The sequence below is a fragment of the Meriones unguiculatus genome, chromosome 7 (assembly GCF_030254825.1).
Source record: "Meriones unguiculatus strain TT.TT164.6M chromosome 7, Bangor_MerUng_6.1, whole genome shotgun sequence".
In the NCBI taxonomy this organism is placed as follows: Eukaryota; Metazoa; Chordata; class Mammalia; order Rodentia; family Muridae; genus Meriones; species Meriones unguiculatus.
In genome coordinates, this window is record NC_083355.1 from 77,110,820 (window position 1) to 77,136,122 (window position 25,303).

At 42.9% G+C, this 25,303-nt stretch overlaps 1 protein-coding gene across 1 annotated transcript in view; it reads right to left on the reverse strand.

The window, feature by feature from the left end:
• Nucleotides 1-1,730: 1,730 nt before the first annotated feature.
• Nucleotides 1,731-25,303, reverse strand: part of Map4k5 (mitogen-activated protein kinase kinase kinase kinase 5) — a 94,630-nt gene continuing 71,057 nt past the window's right edge. Inside the window, exons 17-31 of the mRNA XM_060387588.1 lie at nt 24,961-25,114; nt 24,009-24,106; nt 23,474-23,515; nt 22,437-22,521; nt 21,247-21,326; nt 20,827-20,887; nt 17,182-17,296; nt 16,801-16,859; nt 14,028-14,131; nt 13,505-13,682; nt 11,179-11,247; nt 9,636-9,728; nt 7,027-7,097; nt 4,980-5,035; nt 1,731-3,321 (exon numbers count right to left, since the gene is read on the reverse strand). Of these exons, the coding sequence (XP_060243571.1) occupies nt 3,234-3,321; nt 4,980-5,035; nt 7,027-7,097; nt 9,636-9,728; nt 11,179-11,247; nt 13,505-13,682; nt 14,028-14,131; nt 16,801-16,859; nt 17,182-17,296; nt 20,827-20,887; nt 21,247-21,326; nt 22,437-22,521; nt 23,474-23,515; nt 24,009-24,106; nt 24,961-25,114 (1,353 nt within the window). The 3' untranslated portion in view covers nt 1,731-3,233. The remainder of the gene's footprint in view (nt 3,322-4,979; nt 5,036-7,026; nt 7,098-9,635; nt 9,729-11,178; nt 11,248-13,504; nt 13,683-14,027; nt 14,132-16,800; nt 16,860-17,181; nt 17,297-20,826; nt 20,888-21,246; nt 21,327-22,436; nt 22,522-23,473; nt 23,516-24,008; nt 24,107-24,960; nt 25,115-25,303) is intronic.

A 25,303-nucleotide genomic window follows, 5' to 3' on the forward strand; every position in this document is an offset into this window, starting at 1 on the left:
TTCCATAATGCCCTCTCCTAAGGCTATGTATTGACGAATATCCTGTGCATTCTCCTTAGCAGTTTCAAAGAGTCAGGTCTTTGGTCCATTTTGAACCGACTGTTGGACAGGGCAAGGTAAGAATCTAGTTTTGTTTTGCACATGGATGTCCAGGCTTCTCAGTGATGTTTGTTGGAGAGGCTGTCGTTTCCCCAACCTATGCTTTTGGCATTAAAGTGAAAGATCAGGTGACTGAAGCTGGGTGCGGTTAGACATCTGTTAGAAATCTGAAGGCATCCGAGTTTGTATTTGCTATGTAGCCAACCTGTTTTCTCTATCATTCCAGTGTCCTTGAAATTAATGATGTGATCTGGTGTTTTTATTAGATCCTTGAGTTTCAAGTGTCCTATATGTTTTGATCACATTCACTTCCCTCAGTACTTTTCATTTTGTGTTGTATCTATCCATGTGTTTCTGTATGCGTGTGTGTATACCAGTGCTTAACTTTTCCGCACTCTTTGTTCTAGAATTTAATGTTCTTTAATGGTACATTTTTCTTGAAATGTATCATTATTATTTTTGAGACAGAAATTCATTATATATAGACTGGGCTGGCCTCAAAGAACTCATTGTCCGCCTCAGCTTCTGAGTGCTGAATTACAGTTGTGTACCACCAAGCCTGGTGAACTATGCAACTGATGTTTTGTTCTTTTTTTAAAACTCTGAATTTGGATGTTGGGCCTCCTATTTTCTTACTTTTTTATTTTTAAAAAATGCTTTGAAATGAAAATAATTATATCATTTCCTCTTTCCCTTTAATTTCATTAACTTTTATTCTTCCATATTTACATTTATTCCCCAATTTATTTTCTGAGAAATTTTCTTAATCTTATATTCTAAACCTTCAACTACTTACATTCTTTTTTCCTTTTGTTTGTTTTCAAGACAGGGTTTCTCTGTGTAGCCTTGGCTATCCTAGACTTGCTTTGTAGACCAGGCTGACCTCAAACTTCGAGACCGCCTGTTTCTGCCTTCCCGAGTGCTGGGATTACAGGTGCGCACCAGCACGCCTGGCTAACTATATTCTTTCCAGAGGTTCTTGAAGTGTCTCTGCATGAGTCATGGATGACATCTCTCATCGTTTCTATTTCCCCAGCAGTCTGTTTCTCCTAGAGCTCTGCCCATTGCTCTCTCATCTGTAACTCTTAACTGAGTGCTCATTTTTCACCGCACAGGACAGAAGACTGCAAGCTCTGGGCACAGCACAACTTCCATTTTCACAGTGATGTTCTATAGCCATGCCGCTTACTAGCAGGAGGACTCAGATGTGAGGATCTTTCTTAGGTCTTTTCACTTGCAGTGGCCACCTTCTACAGCGTTGTTAGCATGGCTGTTGGGAGTTACTGAGAAAAAAAAGAATGTTGTCTTTGAATCCTCCCATTTTGAGGATTGTCCTCCTGCCACCTACTGCACACAGCATTCCTCAGAGGATCCACTTTAACATACCCCATATAAACAGTTTGTTTAACTGTTATGGTGTGTGTGTGTGCGTGTGTGCGTGTGTGTGTGTGTGTGTGTGTGTGTGTGTGTGTGCATGCACGGTCAGATGACAACATTGCAGACTCAGTTCTTTCTCCTCCCACCTTTGCACTAGGTAGCAGTCAGGCTTGCACGACAAGAACCTCTACCCAGTGACCATGTTGCTGCCCTGACCCCAAAACATGCATTTTAAAGAACAAATAACTTGATAGTTGGTTTGTGTAATATTTTATTACTCATATATTGCATAGTGAAGAGAGCAGAGTCAGAAGACTCTTGGTCTGGCTCAAGAACTAACCAGTATGACACAGGTAGGTTGTTTAGCTTTGTTAAACTCTTGTTTCCTCGTTTGAAAAATGGAGATGATTATATGAAGTTCATAAAACTGCTAAAGATGACATAGGTACATTGTTTTCCTGTCAAGTATCTGGTCAGACTATTTCTATAGCTTGCTACTCCTAGCCCCCTGTTCATCATCTCAATGCTAACTGTTCTTAATAAATGTATTAAGACAGCTGGTACCAATAGAACACGTCAATTCTGAATACTAAGAATTGTAAAAGAAAAACAAACTAAAAAAAAGGCCCTATCCTTTTTTTAATTTTAGTATACCGGCTTTTTAAAAATATAAAACAACAACATATTTATCTATCCTATCCCATCAGAAATTCCAATTTCATTTAAAGTATTTTTTTCTTAAAGCTACTCGCAATGAACACCTATGTATGTGAAAACCCCAAGATTACACACTCAATTACTTTGCAGTTTCCCCATTGGCATAATATACGTAAAATACATAATATGGGCAGTTAAATACTTTTCTCCCAAACATTAGGGACCATGATATATATGAAGATTAATTTCTTATGCATTATCCCTACTGTAAAAAACAAAATCACAGGTATATTATACTGCTTGTCAAAAACATGGTGGCCGCAGCCAGACACACCACACCCCTGCTTCGGCTTTTAGTCCACGGCGGTCCTTCTGCACCAGCCCTCACAACCATCTGCCGTCGAAAACAACTTCCCTTTAAGGCAACTCTGCATGAAACTGTGTCCTGAAATACTCTGTTGAAGGAAGTGGCATGTGCTGGACCCCCAGACACACCACCTGTGACCTCTAAAGTACTACTCTGTAAAGGTAAACACATTTTCACACATTATAAAAAAATTCAGCTGCTCTGCAACTTTTCTTTGCTAAAAGTTAGAGAAATTACACCACTCCAGCAAGAGATTAATAAATAAGGATTAAATATTCTATCTTACAAAAACATACAGAATGGCCAACGTCAAAGTGGAAGGCGTGTTCGGTAACTTCTTATCAAATTATGTTCACTAAGAAGGAATAAGACATGGTATAAAACGGTAGAGTGCTCATTAACTCTCTCTGAAGATAATCACGAGTTATTTAAAAACACCATGGCACCTTGTTACAAACATTTTTTTTGAAGGACTGTGTTTCTTGGAACTAGAGGACTACTTGTCTCATAGCTTTTATTAAGCAAACTTGATATAACCACCACATAGTGGCAAGAGATTGACTAGCTGTTTCCAGCTACAGAAAATACTGAGTTCTATCCTAATGTACAGATCATTTGCTATAAAACCCACAATTAAAGCGAGTCACACTGCAGTCTATATTGAATTCCCTTAAACACTCTTGCTTTCAGTGGAGCAAATTCATCTTCTCGTCACTTGGAACTTGTCTGTTGCTCAGTAACTATTTTCGTGGCCAGCCAGGATGTAGAGATTGCTGTGCGCCGTGGGGTTTTCTGTTGGCCTGCTTTCCAAAACAACAACCCTGAAATGAAACCAAGGCAAAGCGTTAAGTGTTGGGAAGAGGTGGCAGTGTTCACGCAGCCGTATCACTGGCTCCTTCTGCAGAATTACATGAAAATTCAGGGACACAAAGTCAGTGCATTTCACAGCTTCAGGCACAACCGTACAAGAGCTGTTTTGTATAAAGCCCTGAAATAGTTGGGGATAATCCCACCCTGTTCCAACCAGACCCAAATCTGCCTACGCAGGTATGTCAACAACAGGTGTGACAGACGCCTTAGGACTCTACGCCAGGGAGAGAGAGGGCCTAGACTGTAAGAAGGGCCCTATGAGGACATCTGAACTGAATGGGGTCTTGGAAGACGAATGGTTTAAAACAAAGAATGGAGAAATGGGTCACATCTTCCTTTTTTCTGGAGTAAAGACAGGAAAAGAGGCAGAGGAATGATGCAAAAAGAAAATAAAAATCAAGACCCACCTCACAGGAGGGGTTTAAGAATAAAATAAGGTACAATCCACACAGAGGGAGGTCTAGAGGGCGAATGGAAGAGACAGTGTACACATACTATTTTTGTAGCGTGTCAACTTTATGCAATAGGATTATAACCTATGTATTGTGGAAATGTAGAAGGAAAAGTAAAATTACCTATCTGCCCAGAGTCAACCACTACCAATATATAAGCAGGCAAAGGGGCTTCCTGAGGAACCCAACTACCTCAGTTTTATTCTTGAGACCCACATGGTGGAAATAACCAATTCTTATAAATTGTCCTCTGACCTCCCACACATTTATTGTACGTGCAGACAAAACAAATGTTAAAAAAAAACCCAAAATACAAAACCTATGTGTATATATAAAAGAATCGAGGGGATGCCTAAACACAATGTGCAGAAGTCAATACTTTGAAAACTGACGTTTTTAGAGCAGATTGTGACAGAATAACGAGACCTTACAAAGCAAGGACAGCAGTCATGGAGAAACCTCTGGGCAAAGGGGAGGAGAGAAAAGCGCTAGCTGGGAGGTGCCCCCTCAGCCAGCATCCTCAGGTGCAGACCCACACTTCTCCACCAGCCCCTCAAGCTGGGGTTGGCTCCTCCGGTTCCTGCTGCTTCCTGTTTTCTGGCCACATCACTTACTGCTGTGCCCCTGGCTTACCTTTCTTATTCACTAAGGTAACCACCATTTTTTCAAAAACCCCTTTCTCCTTATAACCCCCTTCAAAGAGTCACTGACCTCGTTCTCCTGCTCCTTCCTCACACATCTAACACGTAAGCCATGGTAAACGGGACTTCCTAATTCCTTCTAATAAGAACGCTCTCCAGACCCAAGCTGAGCATTTTATGACATAAAACTAACACCAGAAGGTTTATGCTTACTAGGAATGAACACACCAGGAAGACACAAGGTGAAGACACAAGGATGTGAGGTCTTCTTGTGATCAAAGGGTAGAACACTGCTGTCTACACACTTTGTCGAGACTGAGCATAACTCTCAAAGCACAATTCTCACCCTGAAAATTCTGCCTAAACAATGGACTAAATATTCTCCACTCTCTCCACACAAACATCTAAGTTGATGAGTCCTCTGAGAATTTTGATTGGGACCCAACACAGGCTGCCAATACAATCAAGAGTATGATCTTTGCTACTTTCCCATAATTAAATTAATACATCCATTACCTGTCTGATCCCAATAAGCGGAAAACTCTTGTTTCATCTGAAATTTCCTGGGTAACCTATGGAAGAAAACTCCCATCAGTAACACTGTAGCTCTGATACTGCTTACACAGTAATTGAACAATCACTTAAATATAGCAAGGAAAGAGAACAAATAGTTTTTCAAAGATGTAATTCCCCAAATCAAGTATATTTCAGTAACTCTGGGTTTTTTGGCTGTTTATCAGTTGAAATGGGCCAGTGTTACAGAGCATATAGCCCAGGCCAGCCACCTTCTGGAAGAACTGTGTGATATGCATTTGACTTCTATTGTTGAAACAAACAAACCCAGGCCGAGAGGTTACATAAGTTACAGGGTCACTTAAGCGTTACTTTCCAGTGGGGAGCTGTGGGCGCCTGCTGTTGTCACCCAGGGTAAGAGGACACCTGCCGTAGTCTGCGAGGGCCGCACCACAATACACAGCACTTCCCAGAGCGGGGAGGGGCGCAGCCTTTCTGTATCCAGGTGGACTACGGAGGCACAGAAGACACCCCCCCTTAGAGGAGCCTGAGGGAGCGCTCAGCATTCTCCTTGGTGCTCCCCCTGACAGCCCTGCTGTACTGCAGACACCCTCTTCCGTGACCATGCTCTTCACGTCCCTCCCTCTTTCTATGTGTCTCACGACATCACCTGCTTTCTAGAATCTACGCCTAGATAAATGGCCTCCACTTAGTTGTTATCTTGGGCTGGCTCTTGGAGGAACTCAAACTAAGTGTGCATGATTAGTATACAAAGGCTGTCCACCGGAGCCTGTAGTCTATCTGGAAAGACAGAATGAATATGAATGTCAATCTGCACTATATACTCCAGGGGGCTAGTTTCATGTAGGAAGCTGAAACCCTCTAATTACTGTGGAAGGTTGCTTTATGGCAGAAGTTAATCGGCAGCTCCAGGCGCTTCAAAGGATGAGAGCAGCAGCAGACAGACAGAGGTGCAGAGAGCGGCAAAGGTGAGACTCGGGACAGGCAGCTACATGGCCCGGTAGGTGGGTTAGCAGAAGGCGCCTTCCTAGTATGTGTGAGGCCCTGGGCCTGAGTTCCCCAGAGATGGAAATGACACAGTGAAAAGAGCATGTAAGAACAACTGGCACAGCTGTGTGTGGCATGCCAGGGTAGAAAAAACTGTCAAAGTAACTGTAACAAAAGAACAGTCAGCACTGCGGCAGGAAGTAGGGCATTCCATTAAATACAGAGATCTAGTGACATTTAGTGACGTGGGTCAGGAAATAAACCAACACACCAATAACCACTTTTTCCTTAGAAGTAGAAATATTTATTTACATATAAGCAAGGGTCTAGATAAGCTAAATTCAAATGTGTGATGATCCCATACTTTTAGGCAGCTCCACAGATTCACGAGCCTTTGGTGTAGAAGAATCACACAACGTGGGAAATGCTTCCATCAGGGCGGGATCTGTCCCTCAGGGTAGGAGCCAAACTCCACTTCCTGCATACAGGAACCCTGAACATCTCAGCTAAAAGTGACACTTGAAGACCTTGAAACCCATGCTCTGCCTTTTAACCAGCCATGAGCCTACTTCACTGGGTCATTTTGCTCCTTAGATGTACTAATATTTGTAAACTGCCTGGGACATAATAGGTCTTACATATTATTTAGAGCAACAGTGTCTTCAATGCATCTGTGCTTAATGCTTAGTAAATGAATTAATTTTCTCTATTTATGGCCTAATATATATTAACTTACAGTTTTAAAGGAAGCTATGCATTTACAGATTATGGGAAATATTCACTAAATTTTGGAAAATGCAGCAATGCTAACAACTGTATTTACAAATTACAAAATAAAGGAATAAACTTGTGCAAACATTTTGGAGTTCCTTGTGCTCCTGGGAATTTAAAACCAAAATATCAAAGTGATCATATGAGAAGAGAGAAGACAGGTGTGAATTCTGCTACACTATGGCATTACAGGCGGAAAATAAAGCAATGTGACTTAAAATGAACATTTCACCACTAAACCCTTGGTAGGAGTCAAAGGAGGTGAACTTACCTCATCTGATTTGAAGCTTTTACCCTGCATTCCGTGTCTCCAGAAAGCCAACACGCTGTCTTGAAGGCACACTGAAAAAAAGATGAGGCAAAATGAAACGGAAGCACAAAGAGACACACTACAGATTTCCCTGAACTGTCTTTTTCTCTTTATTAAAGCTTTATTACTTTTAATCATGTGTATGTGTGCGTATGAGGTATACATGTATGTGAGGTGTGTACATGTGTGATGTGTGTGCATGCAGGTGCCTAAAAAGGCCAGAGGCAAGGGATTCCCCAGAACTGGAGTTACGGGGGGCCAGAAGCAGGATGCTGCCAACCCTAGGCTGGTCGCAGTCCATGCTCTTCAACGCTGAGCCATCTTTCTGGCTCCTCCCTAACTGTTTTCAACAAATGGCTTTTCAAGTGCTCAGGGCAAAATTCCACTGTCTAGACCATTACTGCTCAACATTTCTGTGACTAAGGCATGTCTAAACTCAAGTAATTTACTGAGACAGTGAAGCAAACTTCAAAGATGTGTGTCACAGGCATTCCTCCAACATGGGCTGACGTCTGATGGGCTGAATACTGGCAACTAGTTTTTCTTTCATATGCTCGATCTTCTACTTTAAGTGAGTAAAACAATACAAACATGCAGTTGGGTTTTGGATGTAAAAGAAGTTATTCAAATGGCTATTAAGCAAGTAACTTTTATGTTCATATTTTTCATATTATAAATTAATTAAATAAACCTACTTTATAACCCAAAATTTAACCACAAATTGAATATTATGACCTCAGTCAATTGTTAAATAAATATCTTAGTATTTTACTGACTATTCCCATAAATAGAATTAGAAAACCATAAACATGAATAAATGTAACGGTAGAAAAAGACTGAAAATTACTACCATCATTTTTCATCTTCTTTTTCCTTGTGCTAAGGAGCAAATCCAGACAAGCATGAATACATGCTTCTTATCAGAACAAGGACATGGTCACTGTAAGAATGTCTGGGACATAATTCAGCCTAATAAGGACAGAAGTATTAACGATGACAGATCACACGTTTCACTAGTTGTGACAAATGAAGAATTCAGTTACTTGTCTTATTTTTGAGACATGTTTTGGAGGGACTCTTTGAGAGGATCCTTGTAACCATTTTAAGATTTATTTGAATGAAGTGATGGTGATCTAGGAGGGAGGAAACTTTTGTACAACAATAAAAATGTGACACATATGTTATCAGTACATTTCAACTAAGATGAGGAGGACCTATGCCAGATTCCTTCCTGAGAAGGTTATATCCTAGAACCTGACACATAGTATCTAGTATACACCAGAGAAAGAAAGAAAGAAAGAAGCTCCAAAATCCCTCCAGCCTAGCTCATCGGACAGCTCAGGCTTTCTGCTTCAGCAAGTTAAATTTCCATCACAAGCAACATATTTTTCTGGTCAGCTGTTACGAAGAGCACGGCATGTTTTATTATTTTGATGTAGGACAAGGCCTAGGGTCCTCATGTACTCTGCTGTGTCCTGTGCCCCTTACCCTCTGTGCTACAAGAAAATTCTAGTTTAATGTGAGAAACTCAGGTTAGAATACTTAAAACAAACAAACATTTTAAAGAAATGTTTGAAACATTTTAAAGAGCCATATATAGGTAATTATATGATATACATATTTCTTTTATGATAGAATCATATAATCAATTGTCTAAAAATATTTGTATCTATAGTATTTTTTTCGCAACTTCTTTTTACTTGGGAAAATGCTGACTTAGTAGCAAAAAAGATGAAAGTGGAATTAATTATAATTCCATATTAAAAAAAAACTGGGTCTCATCATGTAGTCTGGCTTGGAACTTGCTCTGTAGATCAGGCTGCCTCCAACGCACAGAGACCCACCTGCCTCTGCTTCCCAAGTGCTGTGGTTTAAAAGTGTGCAGCACCACACCCAACCGTATAACGCTTAAAAATAAAACCATATAAGTAATGAGCAGTTACTTATTTTTTATTTTATGTGTGCTTTGTCTGCATGCGTGTCTATGCCTCACACGTGTGCAGGGCTCACAGAGGCCAGACAGGAACTGGATCCCCTGAAACTGAAGTTGCAGATGCTGTGAGCTGCCGTGCGGGTCTTTGGGACTGAACCAGGTCCTCTGGAAGGGCAGCCAGTGCTCTAAGCCTCGGAGGCATCCCTTGGCCCAACACTTACTATTGATATAGAACGAGATCCAAAACAGTGATCGTCAGTGCACAGGAGTGAGGGTCTAGGGACAAACCATTACCGTGTACCTAACGCAACGGTCGCTTCACACAGCACCTTCACGACTTGTAAAGGGCGGGAAGAAGTGTCGATCACTTGGTACCACAATACGGAGCACATTTAAACACCAGTACCCAGGGACCACGATCAAAGAGAAGTGTGTGCAGGAAACCATAAAGAAAAAATCCAAACGAAATGAGCTGAAATGTAGAAAGTACTGTGTGGCACTCACCAGGGACCAGTGCACACGGCAACGACACTTCTCTGAGCTCCCAGCTGCGAGAGCCAGCTGCTGGCCTAGGACCCACAGTAGAGCATGATCAAAGCCCCCGATATCCAAGGTCGGTGACAGAGAGAAGACTCACCTACAGACTCGATGCGGAAGTCAAAGCTTAGCTCGGAGGCTAGCTTCTTACTTGACTTTAGTTTTCCTTGTAGATTCACAATTTTTACAAATTCTTTAAACAAATTAAAAAAAAAGTCAAGACTGGAAATGAAAATTTCCTAAAATATAAAGTATTTTATATGGCTATCAAATAATATTCTTAATAAAGTTCAAAGATTTATCTTGATTAGGGTATGTCCAGTGGGGAAAAATCATCATTAATATGTTTTAAAAGGTAGGTGAGACTTCGCTATTTTTAAAATTACATTAGCACATACCGAACATCAACACCTTCATTTTCAAAAAGCGGCTACTTTGATGCTCAGGTATTCTGGAGTGAGTTGTGATTTTCCCTCATAAATCCCACTGTATTGGTCAAGTAGTACTTGCAGCAATTCCTGACTCTGCCAGTTTGTCAGGACACAAGGGGCCTGACAAGCATACACAGCCTCTTCCCCCTGTGCTTTCTGATTAAGGAGACTTAAAAAAGCATTCTTTGCTTTTCAGCCGTCCACACCCATGATCTGAGATTGCAAACTTGTAAGTCACAGAGCTGGGAACATATTTTCCAAAACTCCTCTATGGAAATGAGTTTAGGCAGGAAGAAGGGAATCTTGTTAATCAATGTGTTACAATATACGTATGACACAAAGATGAAAGCTAAGTTTGAGATATTTGTTTGCTGACTCACAAATGTGCACGGGGTTTAGCATGAAAGCCTCAGGCCTCTTGAATTCTTATTATGCTTATTTGGTTAATAACAAAATTTGCATCTATTAGGATTAAAAAGTTTTGATGCAGTTTCATTATAGATAATTTTCTAACACGTCCACCTTCCTGGTATTAGTGTCAAGTCCCTACCCAAGGGATGGCAGTGAGCGAAGCCCTGCAGGCTTTGTGCTACAGATAATCTTACACATAGCGCAGTTCAGCCACTAAGAGTAAGCTGAAAATGGACTGATTATAGCAAATACAGCCACGTTTCAAAGAGACCCCAAGACTGGGGACAGTCCCTCCTGCAGTACTCACTGCAGAACAGTAAGATGGACTTAAAGAATCAGAGTGCCTCATCTGAAAAATCAGAGCAACCCTGCAGCTAAGGGGCTCTCTCCTGGACCCTGCTTACGCTGTAACATGCTCCCGTTAATGCTCCTGCACACAGACAAGGGCAGTGGATGGAAGTGCCAGACACCTGAGGACGTTAGAACTGACACGCCTCCAGAATTTCATGTTACGTGATTCTGTGTTCATGGTAACTTTCTGCTCTCATAACTACAGCAAGAGGGAACAGTTAAAACAGAGATACCCTGAGTTGTGGGACAGTGCGAATGTCCCCATGTGAGCCAAGTGTAAAGGATGGCACCAAGAGCCAGGGCAACGCAGCCCCCTGCTGCAGCGAACATAGCTGCTTAGTGGATACACGCAGGTCACATAAAGGGGAAGAGCTTGAGTAACAGCTTCAATGCCATTAAATAGGTTGTTTTAGCAAGCACACTCAAGATAAGCTTTAAGATAATACTCACTGTCTAAACACACCAAAACAGTATCTCTCTCCAGTTGCGTCACATGAATGGAATCTAGCTGTTGGCTGCCTAAGTGGAGAAAGGTCAGTTAACAACATGCTTCAGTAAGGCAGGGCTTTAGAACCAGCAAAGCCAGGATCTTGCTGTGATTTACTCTGTGGAACATGGCTCAAACTGCGTTTTGTCATGCCATCTGTAAAAAACCTATGTACCTCAGTTTAGGAGAGAAAAAGTCAGCTCTAAGATGGATAACTGAGCCAAAAAACACAGTATTGCTTTAATCACTACTTCTGTTCTAGAAAGGTGGGCTATCGTGATGATGATGATGATGATGATGATGATGATGATGATGATGATAAGGGCAAATACAGGCAAGGAAAGAAAGACACACACACAAGGGTTAGCTTTTGTTCCACAATAATAAGAGATGGGATCTGTCAGGTCCAAGGGAAGCTGCACTTTCCCAAAGCCCAAGAGGCAGTCCAAGTATCCAGAGATGCACTCAAGATGGACTAGGGTTTCTGGCAGTTAGATAAAAGCCAGCATTCCTCAGGAACTAGTCATTTCCCTTACCTCTGGCAGAAAGGACACATGGCTACCTGTGGTGCCTATCAGCATATCAAAGTGCATGCTGGCCTCCAGGCTCCTTCAGTAAAGCAAGTACCTGTTACACATTTCTGAGTCTATGCTAGCTCCTAGCCTCCTTCCCCCAGCTCATTGGCTTCCCTCCCCACAGCTATTCATTTTCCTTATAACTGTGTTTTCTCTATTTTTTTTTATCCCCTGCTAATTTCTCCTCTCTTGCCCTGGCCATCTCCAGTCTATTTCTTTCTCTCTGCTTTGGACTCTTCCAGATGTCTCTTCAAGTTAGCGTCATCCTCATTCCTCCTCTCTACCAAGGTCCCTGTATGTAGCCCAGGGTGGCCTGGCTAGTTACTCCCCCATCTTCGCCTCCTGATGTGCCATCACACCCAATACGGGCTCACAGTTTTCAATGGGTGAGTAATTCTCCACAGTGTAGCTGTCCCACATTTTCATTAGCCGTCCACCTGCTGAAATCAACCTAGGGTGATGCCACTCCTGCCTTGGTTACTGTGGAGCACGCTATAGAGTGTGTGTATGCAGTTCTCTTTCCAGCATACTGATTTCATTTTTTCTGGGAAAGAGCACATACCTGATAGCGAACCCGCTGCATGATAGAGCAGTTCTGTTTCTACTGTTTGAAAAGCCCCCAAACTGTTTTTCAGAATGACTGTGTAACTGAATCTCCATGATCAGCTCCTCTCTGCATCCTGACCAGGGTCTGCTACTGTCCTATCTCTTTGGCAACAGCTGTGTGGACCGCTATGAGATGGTACTGCATGACAGCACTGACTTGCTCTTCTCTGTTGGTTCGTGGCACTGGGTATTTTCATCTGAAAAATACTGATCTTTTCCAAACTTAAACTCTGACAAAAACTTCCCTGTTCTTCCAGAGTCACATGTGATAAATACCTACACTCGCCAGCCAATCATAGAAAGAACATTGAATATTCCAATAAAAAAGCTTGACGGCTATTTCAGAAACTTCTATCCATGTCTTAAGAGCACACCTACTGAGTGTAAAGGTAAGGGGGAAAAGACAGGAGAAATAGGATAGGGACACTAGGGAATTCTTAGCTTGAGATGCTAATAAAAATTTAAGAAAATATTACAAAACATAATCATTTATTTAGTAAGCCCAAGGGTGAACTGCTGCTGACTCAGACTTGCAAAAACATATTTCATTTATGTGACTGAATGTTCGCCCCTGTATGCACGTCTGAGCACCACATGCATTGCCTAGTACCCATGGAGGCCAGAAGAGGGCACTGGACTCCCTGTAACTGGACTTACAGACGGCTGTGAGCCACCGTGTGGATGCTGGGAATTGAACCTGGGTCCTTTGCAAGAGCAGCCAGCTCTTAAACATGGAAGCAGCTCAGACTTTTAAATGTCCAGAATACTTAAAACTTCTTCAGTAAAATTAATTTGTATAAAATTTCCTCGAGCAAGGGGCCAAGAAAATCCTTGGTGCCAAGCGTGATGACCTGAGTTCAATTCCTAGAATGCACAGAATAGAGAACACCGACTCTCACAGGCATGTGTACCACATTACATATGCAAATGAAAAAAGAAGAAGTCCTGGGCAAACTACACGTAGGTAAACTACATGGAGGTAACTTCTTGGGCTCACTTGGAAAACTATGCTTGCATTTTTATTTAGGGGCACACAAGGGTTGAACTTCAGTCTCTGCCTCTCATAGAGGTAAAAGCACAGACGTAACACACACTGAAGAACACTCACCTGCACCGATTTCTGTGAACCAGGAAGATGCAGAATTCAAGTTGATTGTCTCAAACTGAACTACTTGGTTTGGCTCCGTGCCTTTGCTGATAGCTACACAAACCATGGGGTACTCTTGCTCTGGTATCACCAGCATCTCAAAAACATTCAAGGGACTTGGTAGAGGAAAGTCAAAATGCTGCAACAAATAAGACAAGTATAGCAGTCTTCCATCTGTATCAAGTTGTGTGAAGTCAGCAGAAAGGCAGGTTCTAAAAAGCTTGCTTCTCTGGGTTGATGAGCAAGAGTGCCGTTCAGAGAGACATGGGGGAATTGTCACATTTGTATTTGTGGCTATGACGACTCCAGAAGCTTATTAAGTAACAGGAAGCTCCATAGAAGCTAATGCTAAAAACGTGCGCCATCACACACACAGCTCCTCCAAACTCTCCAGGGGCTGTCTCTCAGCAGTAATTACAGCGGTGGCCTATTTTGGTCATGCACAGTGCTTTCTCAAGACAAAGGGTAAGAATGCCACATGTACCTTTATCAACATGAACTTCTGCATCGGTTCATACCACTGAAGCAGAACAATTCCAGACTGCAGAGCCCCGCAGAGGTATTTATGACCCGTGTAAGGGTTTCTAACTGAAAAGAAAGAAAATAAATAAACACTCTAGTCACATACACATCACTGAATTTTTTGTTTAGCTGAAAGTGACAGTTGAACTACATTCACCTAAAAGCCAAGTGACTTTCTTTTCTTTTGAGACAGGGTCTCACTGTGTAGCTCTGGATGGTCTGGAACTCACTGTGTAGACCAGGCTGACTTTGACCCCACAGTGCTGGGATTACAGATAGCTCGTGTGTTTTGTTTGTTTTTTAATGAAGGCTGTAAAAGGAACTTCTAATCACCTGTTTCAGTTGCTGTCTCAGAGGCTTACTGCCTGTCTGCTGACCTAGGCCTAGTCCTGGAAGCTTCCAGCCTCCCTACAATCTAACCCAGGCCTAGACTGTTTTTGCTCTCTGTGACTTACTGATTAATAAGCTCACAAGCTCATCCTTTCTTATTCTGATTCATAGCTGGCTGGCTCAGCTCAGCTGTTCTGGCCCCAATTTCTCTCCCAGCTGACTTATCCAATCTGCCTTCTCTCTCGGTCCCTAAATTGCTCTGCTTGTCCTCAAACTAATTCCAGCAATCTGCTCTAATCTTCCGGCTTGTCCTGCCTTCAACCTCTCTCTGTAAAACTTGCCTGTTAAAAACTGCCTCCTCCTCTGCATTGCCCATTAAGTAGCTTCCCTTTCCTTTCTCTTCTCAAGAGAGTTGGGCGTATCCTATTCTGTCTAATCTTTCTCTGATTTGTCACTTTCTGCCACTCAATCAGATATCACATTCAAACTGGGTGCTTCCTTCTACAAACTAACTTTATCTTCATTGCTTGGGATTAAAGGCGTGTACCACAATGCCTGGGCCTAAGCTTTTCTTTACCCAAAACTTGCACTACACCAGGCTGGCCTTGAACTCTGTCTCCTGGATTGAAGGCGTGTTTATATTCCAGCCTGATCACACAGACCTGTGAGTCTTTGGGTGTGCTCTCTTCCCAGAGTAGCCATGTTCTAAATTACAATTCCTCTACAGAAGGGAACCCCAACAGCACGCGATGTGAAAACTATTTTTAGTTGACAAACTACTATCTTAACCAGGATGATGAGAATGGATGAAAAACTTTGCTCTTCCCTTCATTTTTACTTATTCAAAAAATACGAATCAGAGATCACATATTTATTTCTAAATATGTCTAATATGTTGGTTATTAACTATAGGGAATCGTTAATGAGATCTGTTACTTCTGTAACAGGTAAGTTACTTGAAGGCCCCCCAAACGGCTTTTAAATAAACTGAAGGAATACAATCCGACAGGTCTAGAGGCAACTGAAACTACTACATACTGTCCCTATGGCAGAGCAGTGAGGGCAATGAAGATACCTCATCGTGTCTATCATGGATACATGGTTTAATCCACCTTGCTGGGACACCGGGACAAATCTATAAAGGTGCACACTGCCGTCTTTCTCCTGCGAGACTGCCATCACCCACAACGGGCACTGGTTATGTGAGCAGGCAGCTGTGTGGGTTCTGCAGAACTCCATCGTCTTAAGACTGCAGGTTTCTGGACCTCGTCTTAAGACTGCAGGCTTCTGGACCTTTCTGAGCCGCAGACCTTAGCATGACGACAGACACGCGATTCTCCCTGGGAAACTGAACTCTGGGTCTGTCACCACACAGTGTAACATCTCAGTCGGCGAAGGCCTGAGTGCATCATGGCGGTTCCATAGACTGCACTACTAGGCCACATGTCACTTGGTTTGTGTAAGTACAATGGTTAAGTCACCCAATGATACAAGCACCACGAAGTGACACATGAGAGCACACTGTGGGTTTTGTTTTACAGAGCACCTTTTCATGAAGGCAAACACATGAGCTCATGATCAGACAGACAGACAACTACCCCTGCAAGTTAGAAGTCCAAGGCTGGAAGAAATTGATTCTAGGCTCCATCACTCTCCTGAGACATAATCAGTGTCAAGAACTATCTAAGGGGCTAGTGAGATGGTAGATAGTAAGGAATGTACCTCCGCTTCAAGCCCTCAGCCAACATTCCTCTCCTAAGAACTGTCACTAAGCCTCTGGAATGCCACGCTTGAACTCCCATCATGCCTTACACCTGACAATGCAGCTTAGGGCAGGGCCAGCAACACCAGGTAATTTTAGTAGGAGGAGCTGGTCATAGCAGAAAAGCCAACAGCGTGACCCTGGGGGAGGGGGGCTGGCTCATGTAGTACCAGCTGGTCACTGGAGGGTTGGCAACAAGATTACCTTGCAGGCAATCATACACCTTCATGGTGGGGACCCAGCAAAAACTCTCCACGACTGGCAGTGCTGTCAACTGCCACGCGGCCACACCACAAAGGGACAACAATGCCCGCTACTGCGCCAGCACCGAGCCGGGGGTCCTGTGCTCTGCCTCATGCTCTCCCTCACAGCTGGCTTTAACCTGTATTCTACCCGGTACTCACAGCCACAAGCATCACGCCTGTCGGCGAGCTCCTGGAGTCCTTTGAGCAGTTTCTGAACCTGGGGGTGGTTTGGGGTAAACACGACCTGAGAAGTGAGCCTGGCTTGGCGGATGGTGCCATCCACAGCTGCTGAAACTCTTACACTGACTTTTCTTCTTATTTATACTACGAGATTCCTCATGTAATTTTAAAGATACTAAAGTTCTAACCGTCTTGTTAGAGAAATAGCACTTACTCACCTATGCAGCATTTGTGACAGCCTTTTGTATCAGGAATCTTTGTTGTCAAGGCAAACTTTCTGAAAATACAAGACAATATGAATAGACTCTATTGTGGCCTCCATATGGTGACATATGAACCAGCTGTGCCAGAATCAAACAGGAAGGGGCTTAAAAAAAAAAACACCATGAACTCTGACTTTAGACTATGATTTTAAATGATAAAGAATGCATTGTAAAACTTCCAAATATCATTTTCATGCACGAAACATGAATTCTTTGCAGTCTGGATGACATATAAATTAAGAAAAGTTAATTGTTTCACTAGACAAGGAACACTGGCAACTTAAAAGTAGCCACAAATACCCTCATCCCCAGTAGGATCCAAACGGTATGTAATACCTTGGCAGAATGCGGTCAGGAAACCTATGGGTTTGGATATGGGCAGCCAATCCTGGCTTTTTGGCTTGTTCAAACAAAGCAATAAGATTGTGAGAGTAAAGCTGAAAGGTTTTTCCTGTAAAAGAGAAAGAAATTGCTTTTACTAGAAGAAAAAGAATTTTCAAGTAAAAGAAAATCCAAATAGCCGGGTATGGCGGTGCATGCCTTTAGTCCCAGGAATCAGGAGGCAGAGGCAGGTGGATCTCTCTGAGTTCAAGGCCAGCCTGGTCTACAGAGTGGATGTCAGGACAGCCAGAGCTACAAAGTGAAACCCTGTCTCAAAAACACCAAAAAGAAAAAAAAAAAGGCAATTACCTTCTAAAGTGATGAGTCCAGTAATGTTCAAGGACCAAGCAAAACAGAAAAACATGCAAAACACAACAAACAGACCTGGTTAATATTATTTTGAAGGGTAATGTATAAAATTATTTTCAAGTAAGTAGATAATTTTGTGTAGACATATTCTGACAAATAGGTGATCTGGGAAGAATACATGTAAACCTGTTTGATGCTAGTGGAGAAACACTGTGCACATGTGTGTTACAAACAGTTACAAGAGTACACACAAAAAAGAAAATTCTGTGACACTGTCGTTATCTTTTTGGGACAGATCTATCAGCAGTTCATCCAATAACCTTCAATTAAAACTGACTGTGAATAAAATTTTAAATGCACAGATTATAATAACAGGAACAGTGAAATAAGCCAGTATTTTGAGTACAGTGATAAATTAAGGCACAGCCGTACGTGCCACATTGTAGCAGGAGATACACACAAACATCATCTGATCCTCATAAATGGTGTGACAGCGTGACAATACCTGTCACCAGCACAAACAAACCACATAGGTATTTTATCCTCACAACAGTTTGTGTGTTTTCTTAGAGGAGAAATGTTCTGGGCAACACAACATCTTTCTTTTCTCTCCACTTCTCTATGCACTCAGACTTGATACCCACGTTCTTTGTTTTAGGAATAATTCTAATTGCTCTACAGGGATAAACCACTATAGACCATTCCTTGCCATCCTGTGGTACTTCATGAAAATGCACTATGCGAGGTTTTAAAGCTATGCCTGAAGACAACCATGTCTAATTAGAAAAGTAGCAAGATCTACAGAGAAGCTATGCTCTGTACAAAATTCAGAACCACTGTGCAGCTCTGTAGTGGCAGGGCCTGGGGGCCTGGGAGGCCCAGGCTTGAGAGGCCATGGTCTTAGGAGTCATGGGGCTCAAAGAGGTAAAGTGGAAGACAAAGGAGTGGATCTCCTTCACCAATCCAGACTGCCTCTTCAAGGACATGAAGGTCAAATCCCTGGAGGGCAATCTGCCTGTTCTCCCTGCCATCGAGGAATCTGTGCTCGTCGACTTTTCCTGGAGTATGCCTAAAAGATGAGGCTCTGAAAATCATGCCACTGCAGAAGTGAAGCAGGGGGCCAGCTTCAAGGCTTCTATGGGTACTGGGGACTACAATGGTTACACTGGTGTTGGTGTTAAGTACTCCAGGAGTTAGACACTGACAGCTGAGAGGCCATCACCTTAGCCGAGCTTTCACACTGTCCCTGTCCAGAGACTACTTGGGGGACAGACAGGAAAGCCCCATGCAAGGTGAGAGGCTGCTGTGGCTCTGTTCTGGTGTGTCCCATCCCTGCCCCCTGAGGCCCTGGCATCGCCTCTGCTCCTGTGGCCAAGAAGCTGCTGCTGCTGGCTGGTACTGATGACTGCTGCACTGCCTCCCTGGCCAGCTTTACCTTTGCTGTCATCTCCACAGCCTGCAACCTGGCCTAGACCTGGAAAGAGACTGTGTTCACCAAGTCTCCCGTTCAGGAATTCATTGACTACCTGTGAAAATGCATACCCTGGTCTGGTTCAGAGGACCCAGGCTCAAGCTGTGGCTACCATATAAGGGCTTTTATGCATAAAAATAAAGCCAAGGGGATTATGTACTCTTTAGAGCAGAGGTTCTCAACCTGTGGGTTGTGGCCCTTAGGAGGACAGAACAACCCTTTCACAGGCTCCCCTAAGACCATAGAAAAACCACAGATGCTTACATTATGATTCACAATGGTAGCAAAATTACAGTTATGACATAGCAACAAAAATAATTTTATAGTTGGGGGTCACCACAACATGAGAAACTATATTAAAAAGTCAAAGGCATTAGGAAGGTTGAGAACCACTGTTCCATAGGATCCTTCTTACAAGCCATTTACACAGAAATGCTGTAAGTTTCATAAACGTCGTTATTAGCTCAGGTACAGATTCCTGAAGAATCTCCATTAAGGAGAAAAAATAATTAGATATCTTGCACTACAAATGAAACCAATCAGCCTCTAGGTAGCTATGTAAGTCTAATGCTGTTTGGTGGGCATGGTGGCTTGAATAAGAATGTCTCCCATAGGCTCATATATTTGAATGCTTAGAGAAAGATAGCATTTGAAAAGATTTGAAGGATTAGGAAGTTTGGCCTTGTTAGAAGTGTGTTGCTGGGGTTGGGCTTTGAGGTTTCAAAAGCTCAAGCCAGCCCTGGTCTCCTGGATGTAGCTCTCAGCTACTGCTCTGGTGCCTCATGCTGTCATGCTCCCGCTGTGATAACAGACTAAACCTCTCAAACTGTAAGCAAGACCCCAATTAAATGATTTCTTTTCATAGGAGTTGTTTTGTTCATGTCTCTTCACAGCACAGTAGGTGAGAACTATAAGAAAAAGGTCTAACGATATACTACCTCATCCAACCCTTTCATTAGCACCAGCTATCAAAAAACCTGACAATGTTCCAATCAGAACAGGTTGTTCTGGAACCACCTTGTTTAGATTAAGCTGTACGTACCTGTGTGTGTATTAGTGTAGATCGTGTGCTTTGTAGGCCAGAGGTCAATACTGAATGTTGTTCTTTAGTCAACGTCTCACTTGTTTGTGAGATAGGTTCTCTCCCTGGTCTGGAACTCACCTACCAGGTTAGGTTGCTAGCTAGCGAGCCCAAGAGCCCCCTGCCACTGCTCTGCCTCCCTGGAAATGTTTAGCACACCTGCTTTTTACACAGATACTGGAGATAGAATGCTGGTCTCAAGCTTGTTGGAAGGCACTCTACAGACGAGGCCATCTATCTCCCCAGACTCCTACAATAGATTCATCAATCTAAGATACTTCACATTGGTCCAGAACAACAAACTGTATAAGACTTAACAATTTACTTAGCACTTTGGGCTGTAACCCTTATAACAACCTCTCGAGACTTTTGTTGTTTTGTTTTTACTGCCACTGTCCTGTTTTGATAATTAAGAAAATGAGGCTGAGAGGAAGTGGTTTGCCGGAGTTCATGGAGAAAGGAGGTAATTGCGTTGACCCTCTGCTTCCTCCGGCTATACTGCTAATACTCAAAGGGAAGCAGAGTGCAGCCGGCAAAGGTGGACGTTTTGGAAGGAAATGGGCTCAGCAGATCACCTCCACGTTCCCCTCCCTCAGGTGTCCAGACGCAGGGGAGAGGCTGGGAAATGCAGCCCTCACGGAAAGCCGGATCCTTTCTCAAACAGCAAATGGCACTGTCATGCAGTGTACAGCAAAATTACATTTCTCTGTGTGCCTATGGTTCTCACAGTCATGCATACCTGATAATGACATAAGTGTATTGTTGATGACGTAGAGCCATGTACATTTCCGTGGAAACAACTGAAGAGAAGAAGAGGACAGAAGACCAGTAAACATGTGCCTGCCGTTCTTTCCTCCCACTCTGCCCCAAATCCCAACACAGTCAAGAGCTTCTGCTCAGAGGTGACTATGGCAGAGCATGCTCTTAGCGTGCACATGCAAAACAAAACAAGTAGTACAGTAAAAATGCTTCCTTTGGGGAAATTACCAGAACCTTAAGAGAAAAAAAAAAATCTTTCAACATGAGCACGAAGACAGTGATGCTGCCCCTTTCAATATTTAAGCCATAAAAATTAAGACTAGTACCCACACAAACAGATTCAAAACTATACTTCTTTTATTCAATTTGCTCAAACTAATTAAGTTAAAATTCTTTTTACCTGTTCCATAGTTGCTTCGTGTAGCTCGTTGAGATTCAACGTGTAAATACCATCTTCGGTTCCAAAAATAATGTACTGATCTATAATAGCAAGTTAGCGGAGTTTATTATCATATTTCCTGAACCCGCTCACTCAGAGTAGGACTACACACAGTGACAACATTTACCATTAGTTGGCCACACTTGCAACACCACACAATTATTTCCTAGTGCTCGCACCATCATGTCTCGTTCCTGTGTTTTAAAAAGGAGCTATGAGCTGTGTGAGACGTCACCATCAACACTGCCTTTGACTCTAAACTGCTGCTGTGCTGCTCATTTGCAAGATACGCCAGACGCTCAAATATAAACCGTGACCATGACAGGCCACACAGAACGAGCACATTTCTTGTTTAGACATGGGTTCTAAATACCACCACCACCAAAAAGAACCAGAGCTTCTAGGCTAAAAGACTGATCCTGATTCTGAGGAAGGAGGGTGTGAAATAGACAGGAAGGTAAGGGACTGTCCCCGCACGAAAGGACACAGGCACTGCCTTTGCCCACAAATCCTGGGAAAATGTGTCAGAATAAGTCACAGTGATAGATACATGTTACTGAACATGGACCCAGAAGTCCAAACGGACTAACCTGAGAGGAATTTTAAACTGAATGCTAGACTGGAGAAATTCAAATGAGTGGAGAAAGTGAAATTTAAATATGGATGTTTCCTCATTTTTTTTGAGACCCTGTCTCTGTATATTTCAGACTAGTCTTGAATTGCATTTTCTTCATGCTAACTCATGCCCCCAAGCTAAGCTCTGAGCACAAAATGCTTTTACTCCTAAATATTTCAGTGTGTATTTTCTTTAACAAGTTTTATCCAACCACAGAACACTGAGACTGAAATAACAGTACCCACTGCCTATGGACTTCAGTGGCTGATGATGAGTAGTCTCAGCCTTCCAAATTAAGAACACGACAGCTGTGATAGCTCTTTAGCCTCCTCACCAGAACAGTTCCTATACACTGTTCAACTTCAAAGTTCCTGAACCCAAAGCTGGCCAACTTACTTAGCTTGTCAGAGGATCCTAAACCATATAGTATCTATGGTGCTAATTTGAAAGTTAACAACTTCAATTCACTAATTACAAAGATCTTTCTGAGAGTAAACATTTTATAGGAGATATCTATACAATTCAGAAACTGTACCTTTTGTATCAGGGTGTATCCAGGATGTTGCACAATTAATTTTCAAAGGACAGCCATCAAATACTTTTGAAAAACATGCTCCCATCTTGTTTATAAAGAAAAAAATAGCTTATTTTATTATGCAATTTTGATATTTCTAGAAAATAATGCAATGTCAAACTCTCTGAAGAAATCTAAAGAAATAGCTTTTTAATGAAGTTAGACTTTTCCTTCCACTTTAAAGTCAAAGTATTAAATTTACCAAACATCTACATACTGAATGAGCTGCAGGAACTTTGTTACTTCAGGACTGCCATTATTAGCGTGAAATGACACCTGACTTTCTGCAGCATCCCTGCAGTGATTAGAACTGCAGTGCAATTCTAGAATGCACGCGACAGACGAACAGACCAAGCTTACGTTCAGGCATGAGCTGAAGCTCTGGGCGTAACTCGTAAAGCACCTGTTCCCATGCCTGGCAGCACCACCTCCCAGGTCCGCAGAGTGAGTGTTAACCTAAGCTTCCTCTCTCCTTCTCACTGTGCGCAGCTCAAGGTGAGAATGGCTTCCGGGGGAGAGAGACACTCACCACGCAAGGAAGGCGGCCCAGTGTTGACATACATTAAAGTTAAGCTGGTGCTTTACGCTTGTCTGAGAACCCACAGCCAGAATTTATGAAGTCTCAATCTTGTTTTTCTTTGTGTTCTTTCTTTTCTCCTGCTTCTTTTCTTTCTTTTGGTATCTGACTGCTCAAATGCAGCCTGGAACTCACCGTGGGCCAAGCTGACTCTGAAACTATGATTTTTCTGCTTCAGTCTACAGAGTGCTGAGATTACAGACAGCTGCTAGTACATCCAACTTGGACTCCAAATTGCAACTGTTCCACTCAAACTGGGACATGTGGTCTGACTACAGTACATTCACATTTAATCGCCAGCGTTATATTGACAATATTCTTTCTTCTAGTGGCTCAATGTGCCTGACAGAAACGCTATTCCTACTGCTTCTAAAGAGATTTAAACAAATCAGCAAATAGGTCACAAAAAAACAGTCCTCACCAGCACTTTTGGGGTGGGTGGAAGGCCATTGATGGTTGGTTTCTGTAAAAAAAAGAATATTTAAGTAATTTTTAATACTGTAAGAAACTCTAGGTTTAAAACTTTAGCCCTTTATTATTTCAGTTACTATCCTTGTTTTAGAATTATTTTTATTTTATGTATATGGGTGTTTTGCCTGCATGTATGTTTGTGCACTATGTGTGTGCCTGGTGCCCATGGAGGCCAGAGGCAGGTGTCAGTCTCAGAAGATCCCCTGGGACTGAAGTTACAGATGGGTCAGAGCTGTCACGTGGGTGTGAGAATTGAACCAGGCCCTCTGGAAGAGCAGCCAGTGCTCTCAACTGCTGAGCCATCTCTCTATCCATATAAAAGAAACAGACCTGACCCCAAAGCTCTGACCTTCAGTGACGCTCCAGGCTCTGGTAAAGCTGGGACAACAGCCCACAGTGCCAGCCATGCTCGACTCTAGGTACCTGAGTTCCCGCCCTTGCTTCCCTTCTACGAAAGCCACTGACAGAGCGCCCGCTGTACTCACAGGGAAGTCCCGCTTGTCCTTCTTCCGTGGTAACTGCGGCGCCTGGGCTGATCCCTCTGTGTTTTCACTGATCAGTTTTGAAATGCCGTCACCATTTCCTAAGGAAACCATGGTTAAAAGCTGCATGAGCACACGAAGAACAACATTCTTTGAAAAATAACCTTTCTTTGCCCCCCTATTTCCCTTCCTCTTGGGTGAGCACACTTCTGCCAGATGAGCTAGCTCCTCTTCACTGCTGTCCTCTGGACTCTGAGGCTGCACTGTGTCCTTAGTAGTGCTTTTCCGTTATGACGAGCACTGTGAGCACAAATGAAACCGAGTCTCCTGACAGTGATGTGCAAGCTCTTTCCCACAGTGCCTACAAGCGCAGTCCACCTTCTCTTTACGCACCACTCGTGATTCAAACACGAGTCAGATGTTTCTGTTATTCTTATTCTCCAAGAATGCCTAAGCACTGGCTCTCCCTTGTGTAAGCTCATCGAGCCCGTTACCACTGTCCAGTAGTAGCCCAGCACTCCCCGCCCCCATCCTCACCTCCCTCGGAGACGTTTGTTACTGTTTTAGGAAACACCACACCAGTCTTTCTTTTTGTCTCTCTGTCAAGTTATTTTTCCGTCAGTTAGTCACAGAGACCTGTCTTATTATGCTGTTTGGCTGGTGTCTGCCCCTGCAGTCCTGGGATGCTAGGCAAAGGCGACACACCCTCTATCCTCCTGGAAAGCAGAAACATGGCAGTTCCTCTGGATCCCGTAGTATTTACTCAGGGATTGAAAGACTAAAATGGCCTGCATCTTTTACAGCCCACGTGTGTATAATTAAAGCACACAAGCAGCGGTTTGAACTGCAAAAGGACTGACGAAGGAAGAGACACTCTCAAACGCAGGGAGAGTCTGACTCGTGTAGGAGGCGGTACCCGGCTGTGCCCTCCAGGGCTGCCGGCAAGTGGTCATACCTATAGAGGAGGTCTCCGCTACAGGAACACAACTTGGGCTACTCTGTCTCCTGAGAACCTGAGGCGCTCTAGTCTCTGGATCAGGGCAGCGTTTGACGGTGGATGATTTTTCTTCGTCTGGGAGGCAGTCTTCAGGGTAACTGTTTATCCTTGGCTAGTGGCAGGAGGATAAGAAAGGACTCTTTGAAGGGTCACAGTAACCTTCAGAAGTACTCAAGTGAATCACTACCTAACACGCTATGAACTTACACGTGGGTTTTAAAATGAATCCCAACCCCAAATCATAACACTTTTATAACCAATAAAATTATGTAAGCAGTTGCCAAGTACTTAACGAGCATAA